At 41.4% G+C, this 25302-nt stretch overlaps 2 protein-coding genes across 4 annotated transcripts in view; one reads left to right on the plus strand and one right to left on the minus strand.

The window, feature by feature from the left end:
• Positions 1-3206: 3206 nt before the first annotated feature.
• Positions 3207-10127, minus strand: commd8 (COMM domain containing 8). The gene is made up of 5 exons (XM_062396598.1): positions 9995-10127; positions 8699-8854; positions 8324-8476; positions 5855-6010; positions 3207-3440 (listed from the first exon to the last, which is right to left on the minus strand). The coding sequence occupies exons 1-5, from the start codon at positions 10037-10039 to the stop codon at positions 3420-3422; spliced, it is 531 nt and encodes a 176-aa protein (XP_062252582.1). The 5' UTR covers positions 10040-10127; the 3' UTR covers positions 3207-3419.
• Positions 10128-10365: 238 nt separating this feature from the next.
• atp10d (ATPase phospholipid transporting 10D) overlaps positions 10366-25302 on the plus strand; it is a 38669-nt gene continuing 23732 nt past the window's right edge. Inside the window, exons 1-3 of one of the 3 annotated variants that reach the window (XM_062396593.1) lie at positions 10366-10648; positions 18228-18595; positions 23663-23857. In XM_062396593.1, coding sequence (XP_062252577.1) covers positions 18309-18595; positions 23663-23857 — 482 coding nt within the window. In that variant the 5' untranslated portion in view covers positions 10366-10648; positions 18228-18308. Of the gene's footprint in view, positions 10649-18227; positions 18596-22015; positions 23858-25302 lie in introns of those variants that run through there. The other 2 variants (XM_062396592.1, XM_062396595.1) reach the window with 2 other exon arrangements.

Below are 25302 nucleotides of genomic sequence, written 5' to 3' on the forward strand. Positions count from 1 at the left end.
CGTAGTGACCTCAGAGCACTTTACAGTAGTTTTACAATCATACAGTGCATCTATGTGCAGCACTTTTTCCGGGGTTCAGTATCTTTCCCGATGACGCTATTGCATGTAGAATGCTTTCATGGAGGAAGTGGTGCTGGAGGCCTAAACTGCATCCAGCCACCAGGGGGCGATTGATACTCTTTGGCTTTGCTTTTGGGGAGCCGTCATGTCATCTATTCGAATATACAGTCAATGGTTGTAGCACAGTTAAGGACTTTGATTTGAAGTACTTCCCCAAAAAATGGCCTACGTGCACGTGTTGCAATGTTTCCAGTGTGATCCCACTGAGATAAAAAAGCAGAAACGCCACATGAGCTCAACTCCTCGTGTAAGATATTTGGTTTTGGTTCAGATCAGCACTGACTCAGCCTCTTTCTCATGCGGCTGCTTTTACGGAGACTGAAGGTCTAGAGGGGGAACTGCTGTGGCTGGAGGAGAATGCCATCAGTCAAGTTAGCATGTCTGCAGCCGTCAGCGGCACCGCTGCTTCTCATGATGAACGTGAAGCTGCGCGAGGGAAGACCAATGCCGTTAACACACATTTAGCACGGCAGCGTCCGTCGGCAGTTGTGCCCATTCTTTTTATTAATCAGGCTGACAGCCGTCTAGTCAACTGGAAGACCCTAATGTCACCTTGACTTACCCAGAGCACAAAGCGCCATCTCTTACAAAGGTTCACCCTTTTTAAATCGACTTTGAAACAGTACTGACCTGCTCATATGTTGACTGCATGTTTTATTTCTTATAATACTTATGATTAATTAGAATGGATCACTATAGAGCTCCTTCAAACATGCTTCCAGGACAAGGTCTTCAGATGATCCAAAAATATTTTACAAAGTTGACCTGAGGTTGGTGTGTCTGGCTAAATAAAGGAAAGTGAACCTTGTTTGGGACGTTGCCTTTATCAATCAATCAATCAAATTTTATTTGTATAGCCCATATTCACAAATTACAATTCATCTCATAGGGCTTTAACAGGGTGTGACATCCTCTGTCCTTAACCCTCAGCAAGAGTAAGGAAAAACTACAAAAAACCCTTTTAACAGGGTAAAAATATGTAGAAACCTCAGAGAGAGCCACATGTGAGGGATCCCTCTCCCAGGACGGACAGAAGTGCAATAGATGCCACGTGCAGGAGAACATCATCAATAATCGAAGTCTCTAGCAGCAATGATGAAGCACAGTCCATGCTCAGCAACCATCTAGACCACGATCCACCATCCAGACCAGACGCCACTTCAGTCCTCAGTCACCGTCCACCGCCGCCCACCAGGAGGACCCATCACAAGCCACCACTGCGGTCCTGGTCCACCGCCCGTGCCCAATGCCAACGCGACACAGGGTCCGCCACCAGCACCACGATCAGCCCACATGACTCAGAATCCGCCACACTGGATCCAACACCGCGACCCCCGGTGCGCGATCCACAAACCGTAATCCATGGTGCGGCCACAGAGGCCCTGGATCTGCGGGTGATAAAGCAAAGGGATTCCGGGGAAGGGGGATAGGGATGGAGAAGAGGAAGGAGAAGCTGGAAAGAGAAGCTCCGTGTGTCATGTGTCATAAAATAGAACAAGTAACGTTCTGGCGCACTAATTAGCTCTAACTATAAGCTTTATCAAAAAGGAAGGTTTTGAGCCTACTTTTAAACGAACAGATGGTGTCTGCCTCCCGAACTGAAAGTGGTAGATTATTCCACAGCCGAGGGGCTTGATGGCTAAAAGCTCTGGCTCCTACTCTACTTTTAGAGAATTTAGGGACGACAAGTAGGCTTGAATTCTGGGAGCGGAGTGCTCTAGTGGGTTTATAAGGTATTAACAGCTCTTTAAGGTATAAAGGCGCTATATTATTAAGGGCCTTGAAGGTGAGGAGGAGAATTTTAAATTCTATTCTAGATTTAACTGGAAGCCAGTGTAGCGATGCTAATATTGGAGAAATGTGCTCTCTTCTCTTTGTTCTCGTCAGGACACGTGCTGCAGCATTTTGGACAAGCTGTAGAGTCTTTAACGACTTCCTGCTGGAGCCTGATAATAATGAATTACAATAGTCCAGTCTCGATGTAACAAAGGCGTGGACTAGTTTTTCTGCATCTTTTTGTGAAAGGACATGTCTAATTTTTGAAATATTACGCAAGTGGAAAAAAGCGGTCCTCGAAATTTGTTTTAAGTGACTATTAAAGGATAAATCAGGATCGAAGATCACTCCCAAGTTCCTGACTGTTTCATTGGAAGCAAGGGCAATGTCGTCTAGCGCAGCTATATCATTAGATAATGCATCTCTAAGGTGTTTGGGGCCAAGTATTATAACCTCTGTTTTGTCTGAGTTTAATAAGAGAAAATTGCGGGTCATCCAGGTTTTTATGTCCTTGAGACAGAAGTGATTTTATCTTTGTGTGACCGTGTTTACTTCCTTAGCGCTGGTGTAAAGCACGTGTCAGGTCTTTCAAATGAAGAAGTTTGGAACATGCAGGACTCGCCAGTCAGAGCGGACAAGAAGTTATATTCATGGGCATTTTTTTTTTTTATGTACAAATATGCATAACTGAATAATATGCAAAACACAAAGTGGTCTGAAAACTTTCTGAAGCTGTGATAAATAAACATCAAGTTCACGGTTCAGGTAGCTTAATATTTGATGTAATGTATGAATTGTCAGCAGAACTCAGAGTTATTCATGCCAAATCTTTCATTTGTCCACATGGATTAAATATTTCACATAACTGTCAAAGTAGTTCACTTGACTATTCTTAATTCTTTGTTGTTTCTATGAAGCAATCATAACAATAGAAAAAGACTAGAATTTTTAACTGACTCCCACATGAGAACCACTGAGAACCCGAATGTTTCTTTTAACTTTTGGACCTTTTCTGTTGGATGGGAAGCTCCAGCCCCCGGGTGGTAAAGGGCCCATGAGACATAATTCATTTTTATTTTTAAAGTAAAAGTAACTTAGGAAAGATAGCAATTAGGTTTTTCCAAGAAATGAAATGACATATTTGCCTGTATGTATATGTGTGTGTGTTGGTTTAATAGTACCACTCATGAAGGCATTAAACAAACCTGGGATCTCCTCTACTTACTATCTGTATGTAAACTCATCTGGAGCTCCTGTACTTTTTGTGAAATTGAATGGAGAGTAGATGAATTGAATTCAGTGAAATAAAAAAAAGGCAACAAAACATTTACTTTCATGACAAAACAAAGTACACACCAAAAACATGTTTTCACCTGCATACATGTGACCACAACGTGACACGGTCACTGTGTCTACAACACACACAATCCTGACAGAGTCTCATCTGCACTTTCTTTGACACCATGACCATCTATGCACTTGTCTTCCTGTCGTCCTGGATCAGTGCTCCGTCATTCGGTTGATCACTTCAACTGCAGCACCACCTGCAAGACACAAATACAGCTCAATGTTTTCATCATTGTATAAAAATAATAATAATAGAACCACTGTAATGTGATTGTGTTGCTCTTGATTACATCATACGATAACTCCATATCATTTGTACCATTTTAGTTTGGTCTTAAACTCTGCAGCCAAGTGGCAAAAAAGTGTAATAGATGCAACTTTAAAGGGACATGCTGGTGTTTTATTATCCTTATTGTTAATGGATCCCATTAAAGAACAAATCCAAACTATTGATAGATGTTCCTGTTTTAAGTCAATATGAAGTCTTTTTATCACAGAGCAAAAGCTTCATGTGTGTATTTCCAGTAAGTGACAGAAGGTGCTGGGCCTGTCATGACTGCACCAGCTCGCCAGATGGTTCCTCAGCCGTCTTCCACAGCATGTTCATAAATAGAGACGCGAGAGGAGGGAGATGGTCTCGGCCTGACACAGACTCTGTGAGGGGTGAGTGTGATAACACAACTCGGCCCATCTGTGGCTCTCAGGCTCCAAGTTTCACTGACTCCTACTTATGTTATTCATCTTTAAAATAGCCCACAGAATATTGTAATTTATTCATATGCTTTTTTATATACAAGTAAAAAAAGTAATTTCCCCAGAGAACCATGCACTGTGTACTGCACAGCTTCTGTCTGCTTGTTATAGAACAATGAAAACAATAAATTGCAGTCACTCTGATTTTTTATTGCCCATGTCCACACGTGTGTGTTAGTTTGTATACACTGTATCTTAATGGGGGAAAAATTCATGTTTTTAGCACATGACACACTTTGCTTTGATGGATACGATACTGTTCTGCATATCCTGGCATGTGTGTGACCAGAAGATAACAAGATCACTTCCTGTATGGCTTGATTCACAGTAGCCTAAGATCATCTTCACTTTGTGCACACTGAAGTATTACATCCACCATGCAGAATGAGTCAGTGGAGAAGATCCAGGAATTTCACTATTCATTATGTAAAAAAAAATCTTTTGACATATTTAGTGGGCTGGTATCTGTAGTGTGCAGTTTGATTGATCAGTATACTGTTTCATCTAAGGGAAGTTATCCCCTGAGTGCCATTCTGTGGATCTACATGCAATATTAAACTGATAAACTGTCATATTTAATTTTCAATCAACAGAACATGTCCCAAATGGTGAAAGGGAAAGTATGAAATCTAAAGCTGAAACCTCCAATTTCCATGAAAATCCATGCAGTATTTGTAGAAGGCTCTTTGGCCTCAAGTGTTCTTTGGTGAGAAGTTCACACACCTGGATTTTGACATTTATTACTGAACCTCCGACATAAATGAGAGGAAAATAAAATTGCCGTCTCTGAAGTCACTGTATTGAAGAGCTCTGGCTTCAACTGTCTTGACACCCGGTTGGATTTCTTCATCAGTATGACCCTTTTAGCAGCTGGTAGCATTTCCGCTGAAACCTTATAAATGTCTGAATCATTCATATTTGAAAAGTGCCAGTGTATCCCCAGCAGGATCACTGCCTCCTGCAGTGTCCCTCACTCTGCAGACACCTTGAAGATTACGGATACTAAATACAGGTATTCGTTTTCATGATCTGTTTAAAACAAAAGAGCTGCAGATAAAGTTCTGTTATTTTTTTCTATACTACCACCATTCCCTTGGACAAGAGGCCACAATGTGTGAAATAAAAAAAAAAGATAATATCTGTGATTCTTTTCTCATTTTCACATTTTCATCAGGGTTTTTGTTCGTTATATAACAAGAATAAACAAAACTGACTGAACCGATTACCATCACATCCTGTGAAGGGGTTGGACCTGGCCCAAGGAAGAACCCATCAAGGTTTTGAACAGAACCGAATACAGAATAGGGAAAAGAATTCCCAGAATTAATTCAATCTAAGACGGCAGCAGCGTGGCACATGCATGAAGGTCACTCTAACAGGCAACAGATCTTGAGTGACAGGGGCGCAGATGAGAGAACTGCATTGTGTGCCACTTGAGGGTGCGCGCACAACTGCAGTTGAAACTATGAGGTAAGACTGTCTGCATGGACGGTAATAGTATTTATAGAGTTCAACTATTTTATTGTGAAAAGTAAAAAAAAAAAAAAGTATCTTTCCTTATGAATCCGTGGCAGGACCAATTAGATAATGGCAGGCTGCCACAGTCAATATAATTAATGGGAAACACTGCTCTGAAATGTCGTGGTAGAGCGTTAGTTCTGTTTTGAGAAACCTAACCCTATTATATTAAATTAGCTGTTCTTATTTGTTTGCCCTGTGCTCAGCTTCATGTGACAACTGGTAATCGCCTGACTGGAGTCCAAATCATTCACAATGACTCCCTGCACAGAGCAGGGCTAGCTCTAAAGGTAAACTCTCACTCATGCAAACAATAGACACACACACACACTTGTGTCACCTTATTAGCAGCCTCGAGTGAAGTGATGAGTGTGTTTAGCTCCTCTCTGTTCATCTCCATGGTGACAGGCCGGAGGTCTCCGTTCTCTCTCAGGTCCAGACTGAGGCTGAGCAGAGGAGTTTGGAGCGATGAGATCTTATCACTGGACAGAGCCAACTGGAAGAAGAGGGACAGGAGGAGAGGAGGTGTGATTAGAACATGGTGGCACTGCGGGAACAGCTTGAGGGGACAGCCTGTGTTTCCTGACTTCATTTGAACTTTGGTATGAATTGACCTCTTGGGGCTGCATTCTCAATATTGTTCTATATTCAGCCAACACAAAGATCCAGATCAATCAGTGGGGAGCACATCCTATTAAATAAAACACCTTATAAAAGGTTCTCAAACTGAACACAATCTAATTTCTGTGACAATAACGTAAATCATTTTGTGTAAACATTTTATTTTATTTTGACCTACTGGCTGTAAAGCTTGTGCTGGCCTTAGTTTAAATAATCCTCACTGTAAATGGTCTTGTATTTATATAGTGCTTTTCTAGTCTTGATGACCACTCAAAGCTCTTTACAGTACAGTTTTACATTCACTCATTCACACACACATTCATACAGTGCATCTATTCGCAACACTTTTGTTGTTCTATGAGGGCCGAATCAGGGTTCAGCATCTTGCCCAAGGACATTTCGGCATACAGATGGGAAAGACTGGGGATCGAACTACCGACCTTCAGGTTGGAGGACGACCGCTCTACCCCTAAGCCACAGCTGCCTGTGTAGAATATATATACAGTATATACACTGCTCAAAATAATGAATGGTCACAGTAAAACACCAAGTCAGTTCGACTACAGGTTTATCAATCTTTCCATTTAGGAAGCCCAAGTGATTGTGAATCAAATTCACCTCGGTGCAAATGAAAGTGAAACAGGTGCAATGGAGAGGCAAAAGCAACACAACAACACAAAGGGAACAGTTTTATATGTAGTCGACTCAGACATTGCTCTCCCCTCATCCTTCCCGACCCAGCAGCAGATCTGGTATCTGCTCTTTTGAATGAGAAGGAACAGGAGGAGCACTGCCAGAGCCCTATAGAATGACCTCCAGCAGGTTACTGGTGAGCATGTTTATGACCAAACTCAGAAACACACTCCAGGAGGGTGGAATGAGGATCTGCCGTTCTCTAGTGGGAGCTGTGCTCACAGCCCAGCACCGTGCAGCTCGATTGGCCTTTGCCATAGAACAACAGAATTGGCAAGTCCGGCACTGGCGTCCCGTTCTCTTCACATGTGAGCAGGTTCATACTGAGCACATGTGACAACTAACACACTGCCTACACACTGTAGCCAGGCATGTTGCATTGTCCTTGTTACATAATGAGTTCGCCTTGATGAAATCACGCAAGTTTGATCAGCCTTTGATTTCTATTTTTTACTCAGTTTTCGGTGTGGTTCCGAATCCTGCTCTCAGTGGGTTGATGATTTTGGTTTCCATTTACCGTTGTTATGTAATTTTGTTCTCAACAAATTATACAATGTACATCAGAAGGTATTTTCAACTTAAATCATTTGTTCATCAAGATCTGATGTGTGATTTAAGCGTTCCCTTAATTTTTTTTGAGCGGTTAATTTGTTTATCCTGGAAGCAAGCTGAAAAGCTACAGGATTAATTGTGACCATTAAGCATTTGATTTTAAGCAAAAATGGAAAATGCAAAGGCACCAGTCTGTATACATAAATATTTTAATAGTGAAGGAACCAAGCATCCAAGGAACCATTGCGAAGTATCCCTTCATGCTTGCTCTTGAATTTAACCTTGTTATTAGCATAGTGTTGCAATATATTGTGGTTTGTCTTGTGTACACAGTGTTTCATATAGTGTGGTAACTTGGTGAAGTAGTGTTGTCAGCGACATGGTGCAATGCTCTGTTTTTGACTGCAATCACCGCTCGTGCGTCCATTAAGAACATTTCCATGGTAGCTCCACCAATCAGAGGCATCACTATTACACCTGAGGATTGTTGGTAGTGCTTATTGCCAATGAAACATGTCCTTCATTACAAAGTGAATTTTAGATGATTCTGCTACTGATGCCAAAATCATTTCATGCAATTCTGCTGCTCACTTATGTGCCACGGTTAGTGTAGTTGTAATTGTATTAGGGCATTGGATTCACATTTATATTTTTATGCAAATATATGAAAAGATAAAAATAGGGAGCGAAAGATACATATTTGCATGTGTCTCATCTTGCCAACTGTCACGATGTGTGCCAAATGATCACCTGCAGGACACCATCTGTCCTGTGTGGTGCTATGTCTCATGCATGTATTAAGATGTCTCTCACAGAAATTGGGTGTTTGCCGTGTGCCATTCCTTTACGCCTCTTCTGTGATTTTAAAATATGATGCTCAATCCAGTTAGGACCATTTCCACATCTGAAATATGAGACAGAAACACATGCAGCATCGAGTCACCTTCAGCTGCCAGTCGAAATCCTGCAGAGTGGTAGAGGAAATGCAGTTGGTTCTATCCAAAAGAGCACGGTGGATCTCCTCCTCTCTGTCTCGAACCACACTCAGCAACATCTCAGAGTGACTGCTGACCACGTCTCTCAGCCCAGCCAGCACCTGTACACAGACAGACAGGAGGAGAGCTGAGAATCTGACCTGAGAGCAGCCGCTCACTGCAATAAAACAAGAAAAAAACATGCTTCCTTCACACAGAACATGTGGCGTAACACAGCCACAGCTCTATAACATAGTAAAGATCCTGACATGTATAAACTAATGATCTGGTGAATAATCTTATATCTTTAGGGTTAGAGTCTCTCCTCATGTCTAAATCCCAACCTCTTCGTCTGAGCTGTTGCTCCCCACTGCCAGACGGAAGAAGGCAGTCAAGGTGCTGAGCAGCTCATGCCACTCCTCCAGGCTCCAGGTGGCGCTGTAATCCGCCCGGCGAGGAGGTTCTCGGCCACACAGTCCATCCACCACCTTGTGACAAAGCTGCACAGCACACAGTATTATGAGGACTCATTTAGTAGAGTAGTTCAATTTAAGGATTCTGTTAATGGTGTATTTGATCAAACATGACATGAAATCTGCTCATACATTTGAACTGGTGCGCTATAAAAAGGTCCTTGACCTTCCTATATCCCATCTTCTTGTATGCTGAGGCTGACCAATCATAGATCCTTCTGTAGCTCTGGAAGGCGGACTTGATGTAATCTTTCAATGCAAATCCTCAGATCAAAGAGACATGAATTTAAAATGTAGACGAGGAGCCAAAAAGTAAGGACCACACACATGTGAAGCAAATAACATAAGAAGTTTGAAAACTCTGGAATAAGGTGAACGCTAGGCGTTACCGTAGCGACAGTGATTCAAGTTAAACTACAACGTCTTAGTGTAGACGAGACGTCGCCTCAGTCAAAGAGTGAAGTTCAAAGTGGATTCAGTCTGAATCCATCTAAATATACATTTGACCATTTAAAAACTAAATGAATTCATTATTCAAAGACATTATGAGGACACATTCATTGAATTTTACTTTTAAATGCCATTGTACTAATGTGCTCCTCGTCTTTGATGATTTGTTTAGTTTGTCCTATTCTTGATCCCCTTTGTAATGGGTCTTTAGACATAAAAAAAATATATAATAAATAATAGTTTTAAATACATTATTTGTATTTTATCAATCACATTTAAATGAAATAGTATATATTTAATTTGAATGTATTTTTGTATTATGTAAATGTGGTATTGATTATAGTTGGACACGGAGGCTTGTTATTGTTTTGGTGGCACACTACAGACTCCATGGAACTTTAAATAATGTGACAATGATACACACGTTGCCAGTGGCCTCTCGTATTCAGAGCTGTGTTTTAACAGACTTGACTGTAGTTAGGGTCTGTGATATGGACGACATACAATCCATAATGATCAGAATGAAACAGAGAACCCCTCGTCCTAAAAGATGGCATGTTTGAAATGATTGTATTTGCTCCTCCGCAGGTCGTAGATATTCCGATGAGCTCTCAGTGAAAACTGTGAATGTAAACTTGTGGCTTCTCTGCTCTGCACTGTGACCTGTTAGAGAAGCGGGACCCGGGTCGGGACTGTTGAATGAAGCTGGGTACGTACCTTCAGACAGTCCGGGACAGGTAACCTGCTCAGTGAAGCCACCATGTTTTAATTTTCACTTTACTTCCGCCTGCTGCTGATCAGCTGAGCTCAGTCACATGACGACAGGAGCTGCGTTCAACGAGCTCGGGAAAAAAAGACCTGCTTCTTCTTCAGTGAGTTGTTACTTAATGTGTCTGGGAGTGTCTTGTAAAAACACTGTTTGATCTTTGTTATCATATTTAGATTTATTGTATTGATTAATTAATATTTAGCAAATATATCTTAATATTTGCTAAATAGTTTTACAAAAAGTGACCTTGATCACGGTCATGCTGGCAGCATTCAGTTAATAGAAATCACCTGGACGCCGAATTTACCACAAAGGCGCATCCATTCAGGACATTGAGTTACCCTGGATAATGTTGGTTTGTTATTGTTAACACGGGAATAAACATTTAAAACCCTGGAGTTCGGTTGTGCGATGCTCTGCAGGCGAGCGGAAAACCTCTCAGCTCGCGCGGTATGTCACATCCTGGTTGGTGTGATGCGCAGCGACTGTTAGAGAGCTGCTCTCCCCGCCTCACTCATCTCCATGTCCCGACACACAGGGATGTCGTGACCGGAGCCGCTCGAACCAGACGTCAGAGGAGCCCGCGCATGGACATCGGCAGGGTGAGTGTTTGTCAGAGTGGATCCAGGCGGCGGGCGACCACCTCTCTGAATTCTGTTATGGTGAACAACCCAGAGGCGAACAACAGCGTCCCACAGTACCCACGTATCAACTGATCCTCCTGTAAACTGCTGCTTCACCACACTGTGCAGATCACAAGTATAGGTTACTAGTACAGGTCACAAGTACAGGTTACTAGTACAGGTCACAAGTACAGGTTACTAGTACAGGTCACAAGTACAGGTTATGAGTACAGGTTAAGAGTACATGTTAGAAGTACAGGTTACTAGTACAGGTTACGAGTACAGGATACGAGTACATGTTAAAAGTACAGGTTACTAGTAAAGATCTAAATTTCAAGTCACAACTACAGATCTCAATTACAGGTCACAAGTACAGATCACAAGTACAGGTTAATAGTACAGGTTACTAGTGCAGGTTACAAGTACAGGTTACGAGTATAGGTTAAGATAAGGTGACCAGATTTCTGAAATGAAAATCTGGGACATTTTCAATGCGGCGGTGAAAAATCATTACATATTATCATTATGAAATAATAAATGGGGACAAGTACTTTTTCATGTATTTTAACCAGCTTTTATTACACAAAAGGTCAGAGGTGCCATTAGGGGGCAAAAAGTTAGGAAAATTCTGAGGGCCCGAGGCCGTGACTGACAGGGGCCCTGAAAAAATATTAGAACATTAGTTATGTTAATAAAAAAACATCATTAATGGATTTTAATAGAAAATCAAATTTATAATTAAACAAACACTTTATCAGTATGCAGAATGTTTCCTGTATGTCTTCACAGTGTTATATTATCACAGCTCAGTGTCAGTAGATATTGTAAAGTTAGTTGGACTATAAGATAATTGAAGCCTTCACAGGTAGAGGTGTGGTTACAGAAACTGCACATGGTTGGCGTTGCCTGTGTGTGATGGTGGGTCCCTCATTCATCCACCTCCGCCTCAGGAGCCTGGGTAGAATAAGAGCAGAGAACATGAGAAAAACTGCAAGAACAGAGCCAATAGTAATAGGCTACTGTATTAAAATCAAAACCTACATTTATAAAGTGCACCCACAAAAGTCACTCATCAGGGGGGCAGTTCCAGTATAGAAATTGGGCTCATATATTATCTGTTTCTCCACCTATCTCCTCTCCTCTCTCACTTTGTCTCTCTGTCTCTCACTCTCCCTCATTCCCACTTTCTCTCCCTCCCTCTCCTTACCTGATTTGCATATTTCTCAGAAGAATGTATTTTCTTCTGGATGGCTCTGTCTTTGGCCAGCATCTCCATAAACTTATCACAAGGGAGGTTGATGTTTGTCTTTACAATAAGTATGGCCTTGATGGAAGGAACAGTGAATCTATTTCTGCTGTCTGTCCATATGTCATTCATTTGAGAGAACACCGTCTCTACTGGTGCATTACTGCCGGGTAAGCACATGACAACAGACACTAATCTTGCCAGGTTAGTGTGCGGGATGTAATTTTCTTTGAAATGAGTAAATACTGTGCTCCATCTCTGACTGAGTGGTGTCTCAATCTCTCTCCATTTCAAGAGTGATCCCCCTTTAGGAACTCTTGCAGGGCAGAAACCTCATCAAACAAATCATCTTCTTTGATTTTCACATTGGGGCACTTTTCCTGCAGTGTGGCTGTTGCCTTCTGGATCTCTTCACGCAGAGGTTTCTTTTTTAAAAGGAGACAGTGCAAGTCATTTAAATTGTCTGTATGCTTTCCCCAAGCTTGCAAGTAGTTCACAGCCGTTGTGAAGAAAGAGTTGTATTGAGAAAGTTTTCTCTAGTAATTGCTGCATTTTCCACAAGCTCTCCCAGTAGTCCTCTGGCCAGTACTGGAATGAAGCTGTCGTCACGTCTTGCTGTCAATTTTATCTCCACCTCTCTCAGGATTGCAGCTGACTCAGCTGACACAGCGGTCCTGGCCTTCAAGCTTCTTGATTGTTTCACTAAATATGGCCAGTTTTCCATGGGCAAAGGCAAGCCACAGTTCAGTCAGTGGATCTTCAAACATTCTTCGCAAGACAACAGGGCATTTCTCTTCAGAAAGAAAAAAAGGCTTTAAGTGTTGCATACACTTTAAGCACTCTTTCTAGAGCAGGGAGCATGGACAGCCAGCGAACGTTGCTGTGTCCTAAGATTTTTTGATACTCTTGGCCAACAAATTCACAAAACCTCTTCAATCTTTCCACTCTAACAGTGTAAATATGAAAATACCCGAATATCTTTGTGAGCAGGTACTCTACATCGATGGGAAGGGTATCCATAGCGGTTCTGGTTGCATTATGGATGATGTGGGCAGGACAATCCAGGCCAATCACCTCCCGCTGCAGTGCATTTTTCACTTTGGTGTGGACGTTGATTCTCCCCAACCTATTCAGCCCGCCAAAGTTGGTGTTTGTATTGTCGGCAGAGAATGCCACTACTTTATTTTCCAGGGAGAATTTTTCAATCACCACCATGATCTCAGCTGCAAGTTCCTCTGCCTTTTCTCCTTTAAGTTCAACAAAATCAAGCAATTTTGTTTCTATGGACATGCTGCCATCATTTGCTTTGCAATACTTGACGATTAATGGCAGCAGCTTCAAATGTCCATGATTGGATGAATCAATGGACAGGGAAACAAATTCAACCTGCTCTAGGTCCTGTCTTACCATATTGGTTGCCCATGGTGCGAAGACGTTATTCACTATGGCTTCACCTTTTGTCCGGCCACAGGAAAACTTTGGCTCATAAAGCTTCTTTGTCAGTTGTGCTGTGCAGTCCATAGATCGGTAACTATGATTGTGTTTCATAGTGTGGTACGCCAAGATGCCCTCCTGCACAGCTAACTCGAACTCCTTTTGGGAAGGCTCTGTCTTCTTATAGAATGTGGTGATAGTGGGCGTAAGAGCATTGGCAGTCAGACCTTTTTTTATGTTTTTTTGTCTGCTGATGCTCCACCACAGAATATCTCCCCCCACTGGCAATTGAAAAAGAAGACTGGCAAAGGGTGCAGTGGACCACTGTGTCGTCTTGGCCTGGGCGACAGGGGCGTATAAATGGAAATTCTTTCTGGATTTGTTCTGTAAAATGGCATTTGCGCTTCTTTGAAAGAGCCATCTTCTCCTCTACTCTTTTTGCCTCTCGTCTGTTCTCTTCTCCTTCAATGCTTTTCTTTTCTTCACCCTTCTTTCTTCTCTCCTTAGCTTCCCTCTGTTGTTTACTTCTTTATTTCTGCCTTTCCACACTATTCTCCTGCTCTTTTCCTCTTCTCTCCTTCACTCTGTTGTTTACTTCTTTATTTCACCTTTACTAAAAACAGTGACATATAAAACAGTGACTCAGGGCATCAGCTAATCAAATGGTCTGCATTTATAACTACTACAGTCATTGATTACCCACACAGCGCGAAACAAAACAGCAGCCTAACACACACAACTATCAACCATTGACTTATTATTAATTAATTAATTATTAATTAATAATATCATCATTATTATTATTTTAACAGTCTCAGGTCACTATGCCTACAGGAAAATGATATGCTAACAAAGCAGTTCCACCTCCCCCTCTTCCAAAACAGAGCCACATACAATGTCATCAACTGGTAATCTCATGCTAACGTTACCATTACAGCTTCACTTATGACAGATATGAAAACATTGTCATAATGTTAACGTTCACTGACTTTTATAACGTTACGTTAGGTCTTCAGTTCAGATAAACAATCATACTTATTTTAACGTTACATCACTTCTCTCACACACACACACACACACACACACACACACACAGCCAAGTCTACTGCCAATTCACACAAAATAAATAAGTTCATACACAACAAACCATTTATGACCGCTGATCTTCTCTTTTTCCTTTTTGCCGCCTCTAGATTGTTGTTGTTGACGCTGCTGCGTCTGGTCGTGCGTCTTGATAACGTCTGTACGTCATACGACGTCTTCTCTGGTGATGCGTTAAATGACTACAGTAATAACTGGTGTTTGAGTCTGCGCGGATTTTTCCCCCATTCAGTGTCAAAATCTGGGACATTTCCGGGGACAGCTTTGACCGGGGACAGATCACCGAAAACGGGGACTGTCCCCGGAAATCGGGAAGTCTGGTCACACTAGGTTAAGAGTACATGTTAGAAGTACAGGTTACAAGTACAGGTTACGAGTACAGGTTAAAAGTACAGATCACAAGTACAGGTTACAAGTACAGATCACAAGTATGATCACAAGTACAGGTTACAAGTACAGATCACAAGTACAGGTCACAAGTATAGATCACAAGTACAGATCACAAGCACAGAAACTCTTTTTGTGTGTGGACTTGTTTCGTCATGTAAGTTGATGACAGATGAAAACCAGCACTTTAGATCCCTCTGACATGGCTGAGGTGTTAAGCTCCCACCTCAGAGGAAAGAATGTAGATGTCAGACCCAGTGGTCGTTTCCTCACCTATAAGTATTCTTTTCACCAAAAATATAATCAAATCAAATTTTACTGAATTTGATTAATGGCACAAAAACAAAAGAAGAAAGTGGTAGATACAATAGCTAGAGGAGAAATTCCACACCTATTAGTGTTCTTTTCACCAAAAATGTAAGACAATCCACCCCGATCATCTTGATTTGGATGAATGGCATAAACATTAATCACACTACATGATGCATGCCCAGCAGAAGGCTGAATATATTGTTCATAGAAATGTAATCACTTCATATAAACCTGTAAACAATCTGGTGACTTGTCTTGCAGTTTGTACTTGGAATTACACATTAGATCTTACTGAAATGAGATGTGTACTAATCACAACAGAAGTGTACACAATACATCATAACCAGAGGAGACAGCATGGTCACTGTCACTTTTTATTGAAATTGACAGAAAAGGGAAATTGACAGAAAAGACTAACTGTGAAGTATTATGGGGATAGAGGTTCTAGCTAGAGAGATGAAAAGCTCAATCAGAAGGAGAATTAGTAAAGAAGTGTTGTTGCTGCGGAGCTGCTGGAATCAGAAATACAATTTTTCCCAGTGTAAGTTTGTCCTGAAGCGAGTGCTGATTCACCTTAAAACATCTCCACTTTCTCTCTCCAGTTATGAAATATACAAAATATATCCGACCTTTGCAGCTCGGCCAGAATGCAGCAGCTCTACTGGTCTTAAACCTACCTAAATTCACTCACACTACTCCGCTCCCTTCACTGGTTACCAGTGGCTGCCCGCATCTGTTTCAAGTCACCTGTACTTGCTTACTGTGCTTTGAATGGATCGGGTCCAGTCTACATCCAGGACATGGTAAAACGTTACACCCCAGCCCGTCCACTCCGCTCTGCATCTGCCAATCTGCTTGCTGCCCCCTAACTGCGAGCTAAACACTTACCAAAATCATGACAGTTTGCCATCCTGGCTCCTGGTGGAATGAGCTCCCCATGGACATCAGAACAGCAGAAAGTCTACACATCTTCCGCCGCAAACTAAAAACACAACATTCCTGACTCTACCTTGGATAAGATGATGATGTCTTATAGCCACGTCAACTGTGGTGTTTATATATATATATATATATATATATATATATATATACATACAAGTTACTTTATAATTGGCCCTGACATGTAGCACGTTGTAGTTTGGCTTTTGAAGCGAATGCACCAACCCTCATGTACCCTCATGGTTGAATGCACTTATTGTGAGTTGCCCTGTTGCTTATGATATATAATGTTATTACAGTTCACTGGTCTAACTAGTCAGTTTAGCCTATGCCTGTATCATTTAAAAGCTCTCAAACAATATTGTGAAGATCTGAATGTATAACCGGCAAAGGTTTTAACTAGAGACCTATTATTGAGTCAGGAACAGTCTAAATATTTCCAGTCAGAGCAAAAAAGCTTCAGCTAGAGCTAGTTAGGGCAGTGGAGTTCATGTGACCTGATGGGTTCTGTTGTCTTGTTCTGTGCTGTAAACACTCAGCTTCTCCTTCAGCCTAAACACGGAGAATGATTTTATATCAGCACTGCCCATAAGAAGAATATTTATTTACACAGTGTGCATTTCTTGTCGGATCATGCTATTTTAGTGATGTAATTTTCAAACTGCTTACTATTGGAAAGTCATCGTGAACATTGGTTATTTTTTAGGAAGTGTAAGACTTATACAAAAGAAATATGCCTTGCAAAGGGCATGCTGGAATTTGGAAAATGTCACTTCCCCTAAATAAACACCACATTCAGTCAGATTGAATTGCGGGCTATCGGGAAAAACAAATAACTGCCTTTGACATGTGACCTAATGTTGCAAGCATCCAATCGTTAAGCTTGCAGACTTGTTCAGCACATGAGGTACAGTTACTGTAACAGCTTTTTTTAGGAAGCAAAGGGTGTGGGATTAACTTTCAAACCATTGTGCTTGTGAAATGTTGTCTGTGTTGGTTTAACAAACGTTTTCCTCATCAGCTGCAACCAAGCAGCAAAACTCCACTATTTATATTAAATTCTATATTTCCTTTAACAGCATAAAATAACATGATCCCTGCTGTAACTTCAGTTGTTATCGCTTGTTATCGCTTTTCACTGTAAGTCATTGTGCCACCTGTGTGCCGAGAATGATGTTTGTCAAGTTAGGCATGTCACAGATCCCTGTGAGAGAGTTGTGTGCTTCCGCGCAGAGCCTCAGACCTGAGAACAGAACTACACGAATAGTAGACAGCTATTTTATTTGTACCTGAATTTATACATGAGCTCAGGCAATGAACCCGTCCTTAAAATTGGATCTGTTAAGAGACATTTCCTTTCTTTTGGCAGCTTTATCCCCTGTCCATTTGTTAGTTGATCTGTTTGTTTTTAAGCAAGATTATGCAAAAACTACTGGACTGTGTGTGACTGAACTCAAATGGTAAATGGTCTGTCGTCGTAAATAACCACTAAAAGCACTTTACAGTACAGATTGCCATTCACCAGTTGCTGTAAAAACTCGTATTTATTTTTAGTAGTTTTTCCTTACTCTTATTAAGGGTGTTAGGGCAGAGGAAGAATTGTTATTCGTGAATATGGGCTATAAAAATAGAATTTGATTGATTCACCAATTCGGGCAGCACGTTTTTCTATGAGGCGCCATTTGTGGTTAAGCATCTTGCCCAAGGACACCTTGGCATGCAGATGGGGAAGACTGGGATCAAAATGCAGTCCTTCTGGTTGGAGGACGACCGCTCTACCCCTTGGCCACAGCTGCCACTTTAAGGCGACTACTGGGCCTTGGTGCATTGTCAGATTGTCTAATCTACAACCAAACTATCAGTATATCACGGTGAAATAATGGAATGTGATGATGTTTTGAGATTCCAGTGTCTTTTTAACTCTGCATCTTGTGCCTTCACAGCATGAGTGCCTTAACTGCTGTCCTATTTTCTTGGGTTCCCTTGAACCTTTGTTTTCCCCTCAGCGCTTCTCTCACATGTACTGTACCCGTAAAGACGTAGACATAAATGATCTTTAAAACTTGCAGACAGGCGTGATAATTACAACCTAGTGAGACCAATTACTATAATATATTGTTTGTGGTCTTCTCTCTGTAGGAATAGGACATTTGGTAATTCCACCGGGAAGCAGAAAGCAGCAGGCCACAGAGGAGGGGGCCCAGACACTCAGCTGCCTAGATGGAGCGGCTCCACTGGGTGCGGCATCGCTGTCGGACGCTTCTAGCTGGAAACCCAGAGGGGGACTGGTACTCTTCCCCCAATGACCTGCCCAACAAAAGCTTCCTCGATGCCCATTGCTCTTCGCATAGAGTCAGAGGGAAGCGGAGAAGTGTGTTTGCACGCCATGGGCCGCACCGACACGAGTATGACACCTTCTCCAAAAGCTACAAGGGCAATGCCATCCGCACTACCAAGTACAGGCTTCTGACCTTCATCCCCATGAACCTTTTCCAGCAGTTCCACAGGTGAGATCATGAATTTGGCAAGTGAAAATAATGAAATGGACTCATTTCTGTGGTTTTTATAATCATAATGGTGTTGTCAATAGAATGATATTCTTTGTTCCACCTGTTCTCAAGACTTTATGTCAACAAAGTGGATGGAGTGACCCAATGAGCGAATGGTTAGGGCGTACCCCACATGGGCCCTTAGTCCTGATGAGCAGGTCTCTGGTTTGACTCCCAGGTGGCCTCACCATACAGGCTGCTGCATGTCTGTCACACTCTCTATCCCAGGAAGGCTCTTACCTTGTGAGCGACTAGGATTTTAGTGAGTGGAAACCCCTGTTACGCATTAGCATGGGAAATTACATCAACCAATCAATTTGACAAATGCTGCTTAGGATGAGGTAACCCCAGGTTTGTCTTTCCAAAGCAGAGCAAATGCTGAGATGTATACCTAATTGGAGGCTTGAGCAGGAGTTAGGCCCTGGCTGGACATGGTGTGACCCAGTCCTCCTGCTCTGCCTGTAAAGACAGCAACAGATGCGCCTCCAGCTTTTTATTTATGGATTTTCACCTCTGTGTTGTTTTCCCTCAAACCTGTTAAGCAGAGCCGAGAGCAAACAGAAAAGCTGTCTAGAGAGATGGAACATTCAAATGTACCTCAGTAAAAGGCTCATATGTTTCCCTAGTGAGATACTTCAAAACAAGATGCAAGTCACACCCTGGTGCCCATAAGGTACGCCCTAGACACGTTACAGGCACCCTGGTGATTTCTATGCTTCATTGTAGAGGTGCTATGTGTTTTCAGCAACACACTGTGGTGTAACTATGGCAAACAATACCTTACAGCAACTTTGGCCAGGTTCAGACCGGGTATTATATTCATCCTGAGTGATCATGTCATAATTGGACAGGTCTTAGTACCTCAGAGGAGTTGGTCTAAGAAGCATTTAACTTTTTTCTTTTCAGCATTGTGAACACAATTGTGTCATGGCCCTGAGGCTACATACTACATTTTTGGTTTCGAAAGAGAATCAACTCTGCTATGGATGCGCCTTGTGTCCGCTGCAGAGTTTTAGAGCTGCTAAATCGGAGTAGTCTGAAAACACTGCTGGCCCCATTATAGTTTGAAAACTTCTGGCGCTGCATTTTATTCTGGAAAGGCAGAAACTGAGATGTTTGTAAGCGATGACGTAGACACTATTGCTTGTTTGGGTCTTTGAGTCTTGCTGATTTGTCAGCCTTTCTGTCCTCTCTTCCCCCTTATGGCTTCCAGTGATGCATCTGTTGTAATAATTATCTTTTGGGTGGAACTCTTCTCACTTGTGTTCCTTTGATAAAGAATAAAGATTAACTCATAAAGGTGATGAGTTAATCAATCTTGTACCTGAACCTTGTCTCTGATGCAAGAAAGAAAGAAAGGATGAGTCTGATGTTAAAGGGATAGTAACAGACTTACTAATTATGTAATCATCCCTATGCCGATGGTGGGTGGTGTTTGAGTCCACAAATCACTTCTAGGAGTTTTAGGGTTAAACTTTGTTAGAGCATAAACCAATACAAAAGTCAATGTTGAGTCCTTCTTCGGACGAAATAAAAAACAAGGGAAAAACCATAACATGTCTCCATAATGATCCTGTGGTTTCATCCAAGTGTCCACAAGCCCCGACATTCATATGTGACGCAAACAAGATCATTTACACAGTGTTTTAAAGGTTCAGTGTGTAGAACTTAGTGATAACTAGTGGTGAAGTTGCATGTTGCAGCTGAATCCCTCAAGGCCTCAGTATGCTTCTCCGAGTCCGTTGCGGACTGACGGAAGGACGGAGCGGACGGACCCTTTTTGATTTATAGTTCTACGAGCCTTTTTGTTGTGAAAACAATTCACCGCCAGAACAGTAGATGGCGCAACTGAAGTCGAGCTTAGAGAAGCCTACCTCATGAGGTATAAATAAGAAGATATATATATAAGAAGTCCACGCTGGTTTATTTACGTCATCCCGGCTCCTCACACACAGTGAACGATGACAACTAACAGAAAAAGGATGTTGATGACGCGACAGTTTTTGCTGACTAAAGTGACACCAAGCGGGTCAAAATGCTTATGTTATTGTGTCTTAACGCAGCGGTTCCCCGGTCTTGTTTCCAAACTGCGTTGCTAATTCAACAGCTGCAACAGCTTGAAGCTACACGGAGGCAGCTAGCTTCCCCCCAGCTTCCACACACAGTCAGCACGGACTCCTGATACTAACTACTACGAAGTGTTTGCTTCTAACCTGACAGTGTTTGAGAAACAGTGTCATGAGCCGTGGGATTAAAGTCAGCGGGTTTTTGAGCTGTTCCCACCGCAGTTAGCATGGTGGCTAGTCCGCTAGCCCCGTTATGAAAGTTCGTTATAACCGTATGTGACCGTACACACATGTCATAAGTGCTCTAACCAGCCACCATCAGCCGGACAACGCCGCTGGCTTAACACACTTGTCACATTAATCATAATGTCGTAGTTGGGATTTTGGTTTATTGTGATGTAGGGAATGGAACAGGAAGTTTGAGGTCCCGAAATGCTGGCGTTAGCGGACCAATCACAGCCAAGGGCTATCCATGGGCTCTCCGCCATTTCGACGTGTAGTTAGAAAAATGAGAGCTGCACGAAAAGCTGTCCGAGGAGCCGCGGAGAGGCCCGGAGAGGGCGTTCCACGTTGGAGAAGGCGGTCCTATCTGTCTGTGTCCGTCAAAACGGAGAAGCATACATTGGCCTTAACCCTCCCCTTCCAAACATGAAAGAGAATCTGCGGTAACCTTCAGTTGTTCTAAAAAGTGAAATCATCACTAGGTTTATTTTGTATTCAATTTCTGCCCATAGATCCCTTTCACCTAAATCTTACCCACTGGACCTTTTTAAGCCGAAATGTCCACCGATGTCTTCCAACGACATGCATTCAGGGATAGTCTGAAATGCTAACATCCGCTAGCTTAGCCACTTGTGGTGGACTTTCAGGCTTCAAACACAGTGGAAATGATCTCGTTTTGAGTCGATTATGAATGATGGGCCTTGCAGACACTTGGATGACACCAAACAAGTAATATGGAGGCATGCTATGTTTTTTATGTGGTTTTATTCCATAGAATAGATAGGTCAGTAATGTATTCAATTGTATTGGATTTCGGCTGCGACACTGTTCACCCCTGAGACACCAGAAGGGTTTTTTGGACTCATTCATTAGTGCAGTAACCTCTTCCCTTTACTGTAAAGTAATGAAGAGTAATAAGGTATTTGTATGGGTCAAAGTCCATTTGCTCTCAGGTTTTAAATGAGAGCTTCTACCAAACCTCATTTCTTCTTTGACGGAAACAAATAGACTTGTTAGCTTAAATATTTCGAAATGATACATTTTTTCTATGTTTGTTCCTATGTAAAAACTCCTCCTCTTTCATATAAAGACACTCGTAGCTGGATCAGTAAACCCAGAGATTACCGGCTTCATGATACCATCCTGAATCACAAGTGTAAGGGTGAGTCCGAATAAGTTGACTGTGCTCTGCTTGGGGTATAAAGTGATGTCGGAAATTCAATTAAGTTAATTAAAAACGAGCCACAAACTGAGAATAGTCCTTGTATTTCATGCTATAAAGATAATGATACCTATAATACAGTTAATTTAACAGTAAAATGTGACAGTCAGTTATGTAAAGTACAGACAATTCGATGTCAAGCTGTAGAAACATAGGGAATGATTGGCAATCATATTAAAGTAAGGCTAACTGTGAGAAATATGTTATTGTCCTTTTGAAGAACACTGATATTTCTTGTATTATGACATTTCATAGTTTATCAAATGAATAACATATTCAGAATATGTGATAGTAATAGCTAAAAGTTAATTTGAAGGTTAAAACACTAAGTTATGGTTTTATCGGCATTGGTTATTAAGCAGGATTAAGCACAATAACTACTCAACCGATACCATGAATTTGGTAGAGGGATGGGGCAGATCGGGCGGTGGAGCTCCGAGATTTCACAGATAATAATTGATGGATATTGATGAAAGAAATCTGGCATGTTCTGGGGTCTAATTTTTATGAGTGTGTGAACTTTGAATCTATTGAATTTAGTTTGGCCTTGGCTCAGGTATTGAGTCTACTGTGTGCCATTGGAGTTTTAAAATGTACTTTTGAAGTACATACTTTGGGACTGATATGATGCATGGCTGATGATCTCACACTGCATAACATACCATTCAATTAGCACCACGCACTAAAATACTATAGCATGTGTCAAATGATGAAGTTTAATATACAGTCTATGGTTTAAACATAAGGCAGCAGGGGGCTCACTCACAGTTTCTGTTGACAATAACTTTCAATCAGTAAAAAACTAAAGCAATAGTGCTGACATAATAAAAGGATTTCAGTCACTTCTGTTCATGCAGATAGTTTGTTTAATTTCAGAGACATCTCGCTCTGAAACTCTGTTTCCACCTTAATACAATAGAGGTGGATTAGATCCTGGATTGGAAGAGAAATCCCATTAAATTCAACAGTAACAATTATTTTGTGTAACTATGTCCTTAGATAACTTTCAGACCTCCTATTTTATGTGAATTACTTTTTAATAATGTCTGCTGACCGTGTGCTCTTTTTATTTTTCTCATTTGAATGAAACCAGGGCTGTTTACCATCCTCCAGAGCGGAGTCTTTTTCAGATGGAACGCATCCACTGTTCATACATCTTTAATAAATTAGGTTGCGTTTACATTCTTTTCAGTCCTAATGTTTTGGTCTTAAGAGTCTGTGTCATTTCAGTAGAAAGTGCTGAAGCATCTCTGAGCAGGAAGAGACACGGACACACAAGCACTCTTTTAATGCACATTTTTGAATGAATGTATTTGCAGGGGTGCTAAAAAGGTAATGGCTTTTTATTTTTAACAATATTATTATTATTATTATTTTGTCGGATTATTTTTTGCAAAGGTCTTTGTGTTTCTGAAGGTCAGAACTATCATTTAAATCTGCTTACAGCTGTTTATTGGATGTGTTGTACTAGCACTTGCGTCAAAATAATTGGCTGCTCTGGTCTTTTCTTTACAGGGCTGCTAACCTCTACTTCCTGTTCTTAGCGCTGTTGAACTGGGTTCCAGCGGTTGAGGCCTTTCAGAAAGAAATTACCATGATTCCTCTACTGGTGGTTCTCGCCGTCATCGCCATCAAAGATGCACTGGAAGACTACAGACGCTATTTGTTCGACAGGAAGGTCAACAACAATGTTGCACGGGTATTCAGTGGGTGAGTGAACCTCTCTCAGCCTAAGTGGCTAATGCAAGTGACAGATGCTGTTTCAGACATGTATTCATGGCTGTAACTGGGTTGTCAAATGACAATGTGCTCAACACAGGTGGATTGAAACACCTTGTAAACTACATTGGAAGAATCAGGATAATTGAGTCAGCCAACTCATGCAGAATGGTGTGTTTGTCAACGTACATGTATAATGTAAAGCAGTAGGGGGGAGGGGAGTGACAATACTAAGTCAACACTCTGTACACACACTGTCTGCACTTATAGTTAGATTGTGGAGGAGGGGCTTTTTGAAATGCTGTGTGAACAGGGCCAGCCACAGCAGCAAATCAGCTGACTGCCTTGGTTGCATGTTACAGAAAAATAAGCAAACTCCTCAAATTAGAACCATTAAGTGACACATACTGGTTCTGTCGCTGTGTTGTTTAACATGTGATTTTAAAGTCGAATCTGATTTCTTTGTGAAAACTGTTCCCAGGATCTCATGTGATTCCAAGAAGGCGACTAGTTTAAAGAAACGCTGCAACATTTACTTTTGCAACAGCGCCCTCTCCTGCCAAACGTGTTGATTCATTCTGTTGGTTCTTGTGTCTTTGTGATAAAGCGGATTTCATGTAAAGAACAAACATAGTCTATCAATGTGTTGAGCTCTGACTGCATACTCCACCGCAACTGACTGGTGGATATTACCCATGATCCCCAGCTTCCTGAACCAGAAGAGCTGCAGCTTAAGCCTGATAAAATTCTTCATATTCAAAAAATGTCCTTGCTGAATATTCAGGATCAACATTGATTTTAAATCACTTCCAACCTTTTTTAACTGATCTACAGTTCAGCATTTCTGTTGAACTTTCAGGTCCTGATTCAAATTAGCATTGGCTTAGTGTTGTTTTAAGTTAAGCTTTTAACAGTTCATTGACCACATTAATAACTGGTCCAGAATAGCTTTGGAAATGTAGCTGCATCAATGTTTTTCAAGTATATTTGCACAAAAATAGTCAATAAGTTCGTAGAGCATTTGTACGTATACAATGTTGTTAACTGTCTCTTGATATACTTTTTATTTCCCTGTTTTTATATTTGTGACTTGCTACTATTGAGAAACCCTGAATTTACCAAAAGAAGCCGCAGTGTATGAGTGATGTATCACAGGGAAAGTGCTGCACATAGATTAACTGTATTGGAGTGTGTGTGAATGGGTGAATGTAAATCTGAATAGTTAATCACTTTAAATGGTTATCAAGACAAGAAAAGCATTTAATAAATACAGACCATTTATAGCAGTTACACAACAAACTCCATGGTGACACCATGTTGTAGAAATCTTGGTCTTTGTCAGTAACCTCGGATATGATGACCTCTAGTGGCCGGATTTATGCAGGGGCCTCCAGCTTCTTTAGAAAGATGTGCACACTTGGTAAAGATGGACTATC

Source organism: Platichthys flesus, chromosome 10 (genome assembly GCF_949316205.1).
Source record: "Platichthys flesus chromosome 10, fPlaFle2.1, whole genome shotgun sequence".
Lineage (NCBI taxonomy): Eukaryota > Metazoa > Chordata > Actinopteri > Pleuronectiformes > Pleuronectidae > Platichthys > Platichthys flesus.

Bases quoted from the DNA above. Each gene is read 5' to 3' on its own strand.
- commd8 (XM_062396598.1), bottom strand. From the start codon at position 10,039: ATGGTGGCTTCACTGAGCAGGTTACCTGTCCCGGACTGTCTGAAG. The intron at 8,855-9,994 runs GTACGTACCCAG...TGTGCTGTGCAG, and splicing joins CTGTCCCGGACTGTCTGAAG to CTTTGTCACAAGGTGGTGGA. The intron at 6,011-8,323 runs GTGACTCGATGC...CTCTTCTTCCAG, and splicing joins ATTTCGACTGGCAGCTGAAG to TTGGCTCTGTCCAGTGATAA.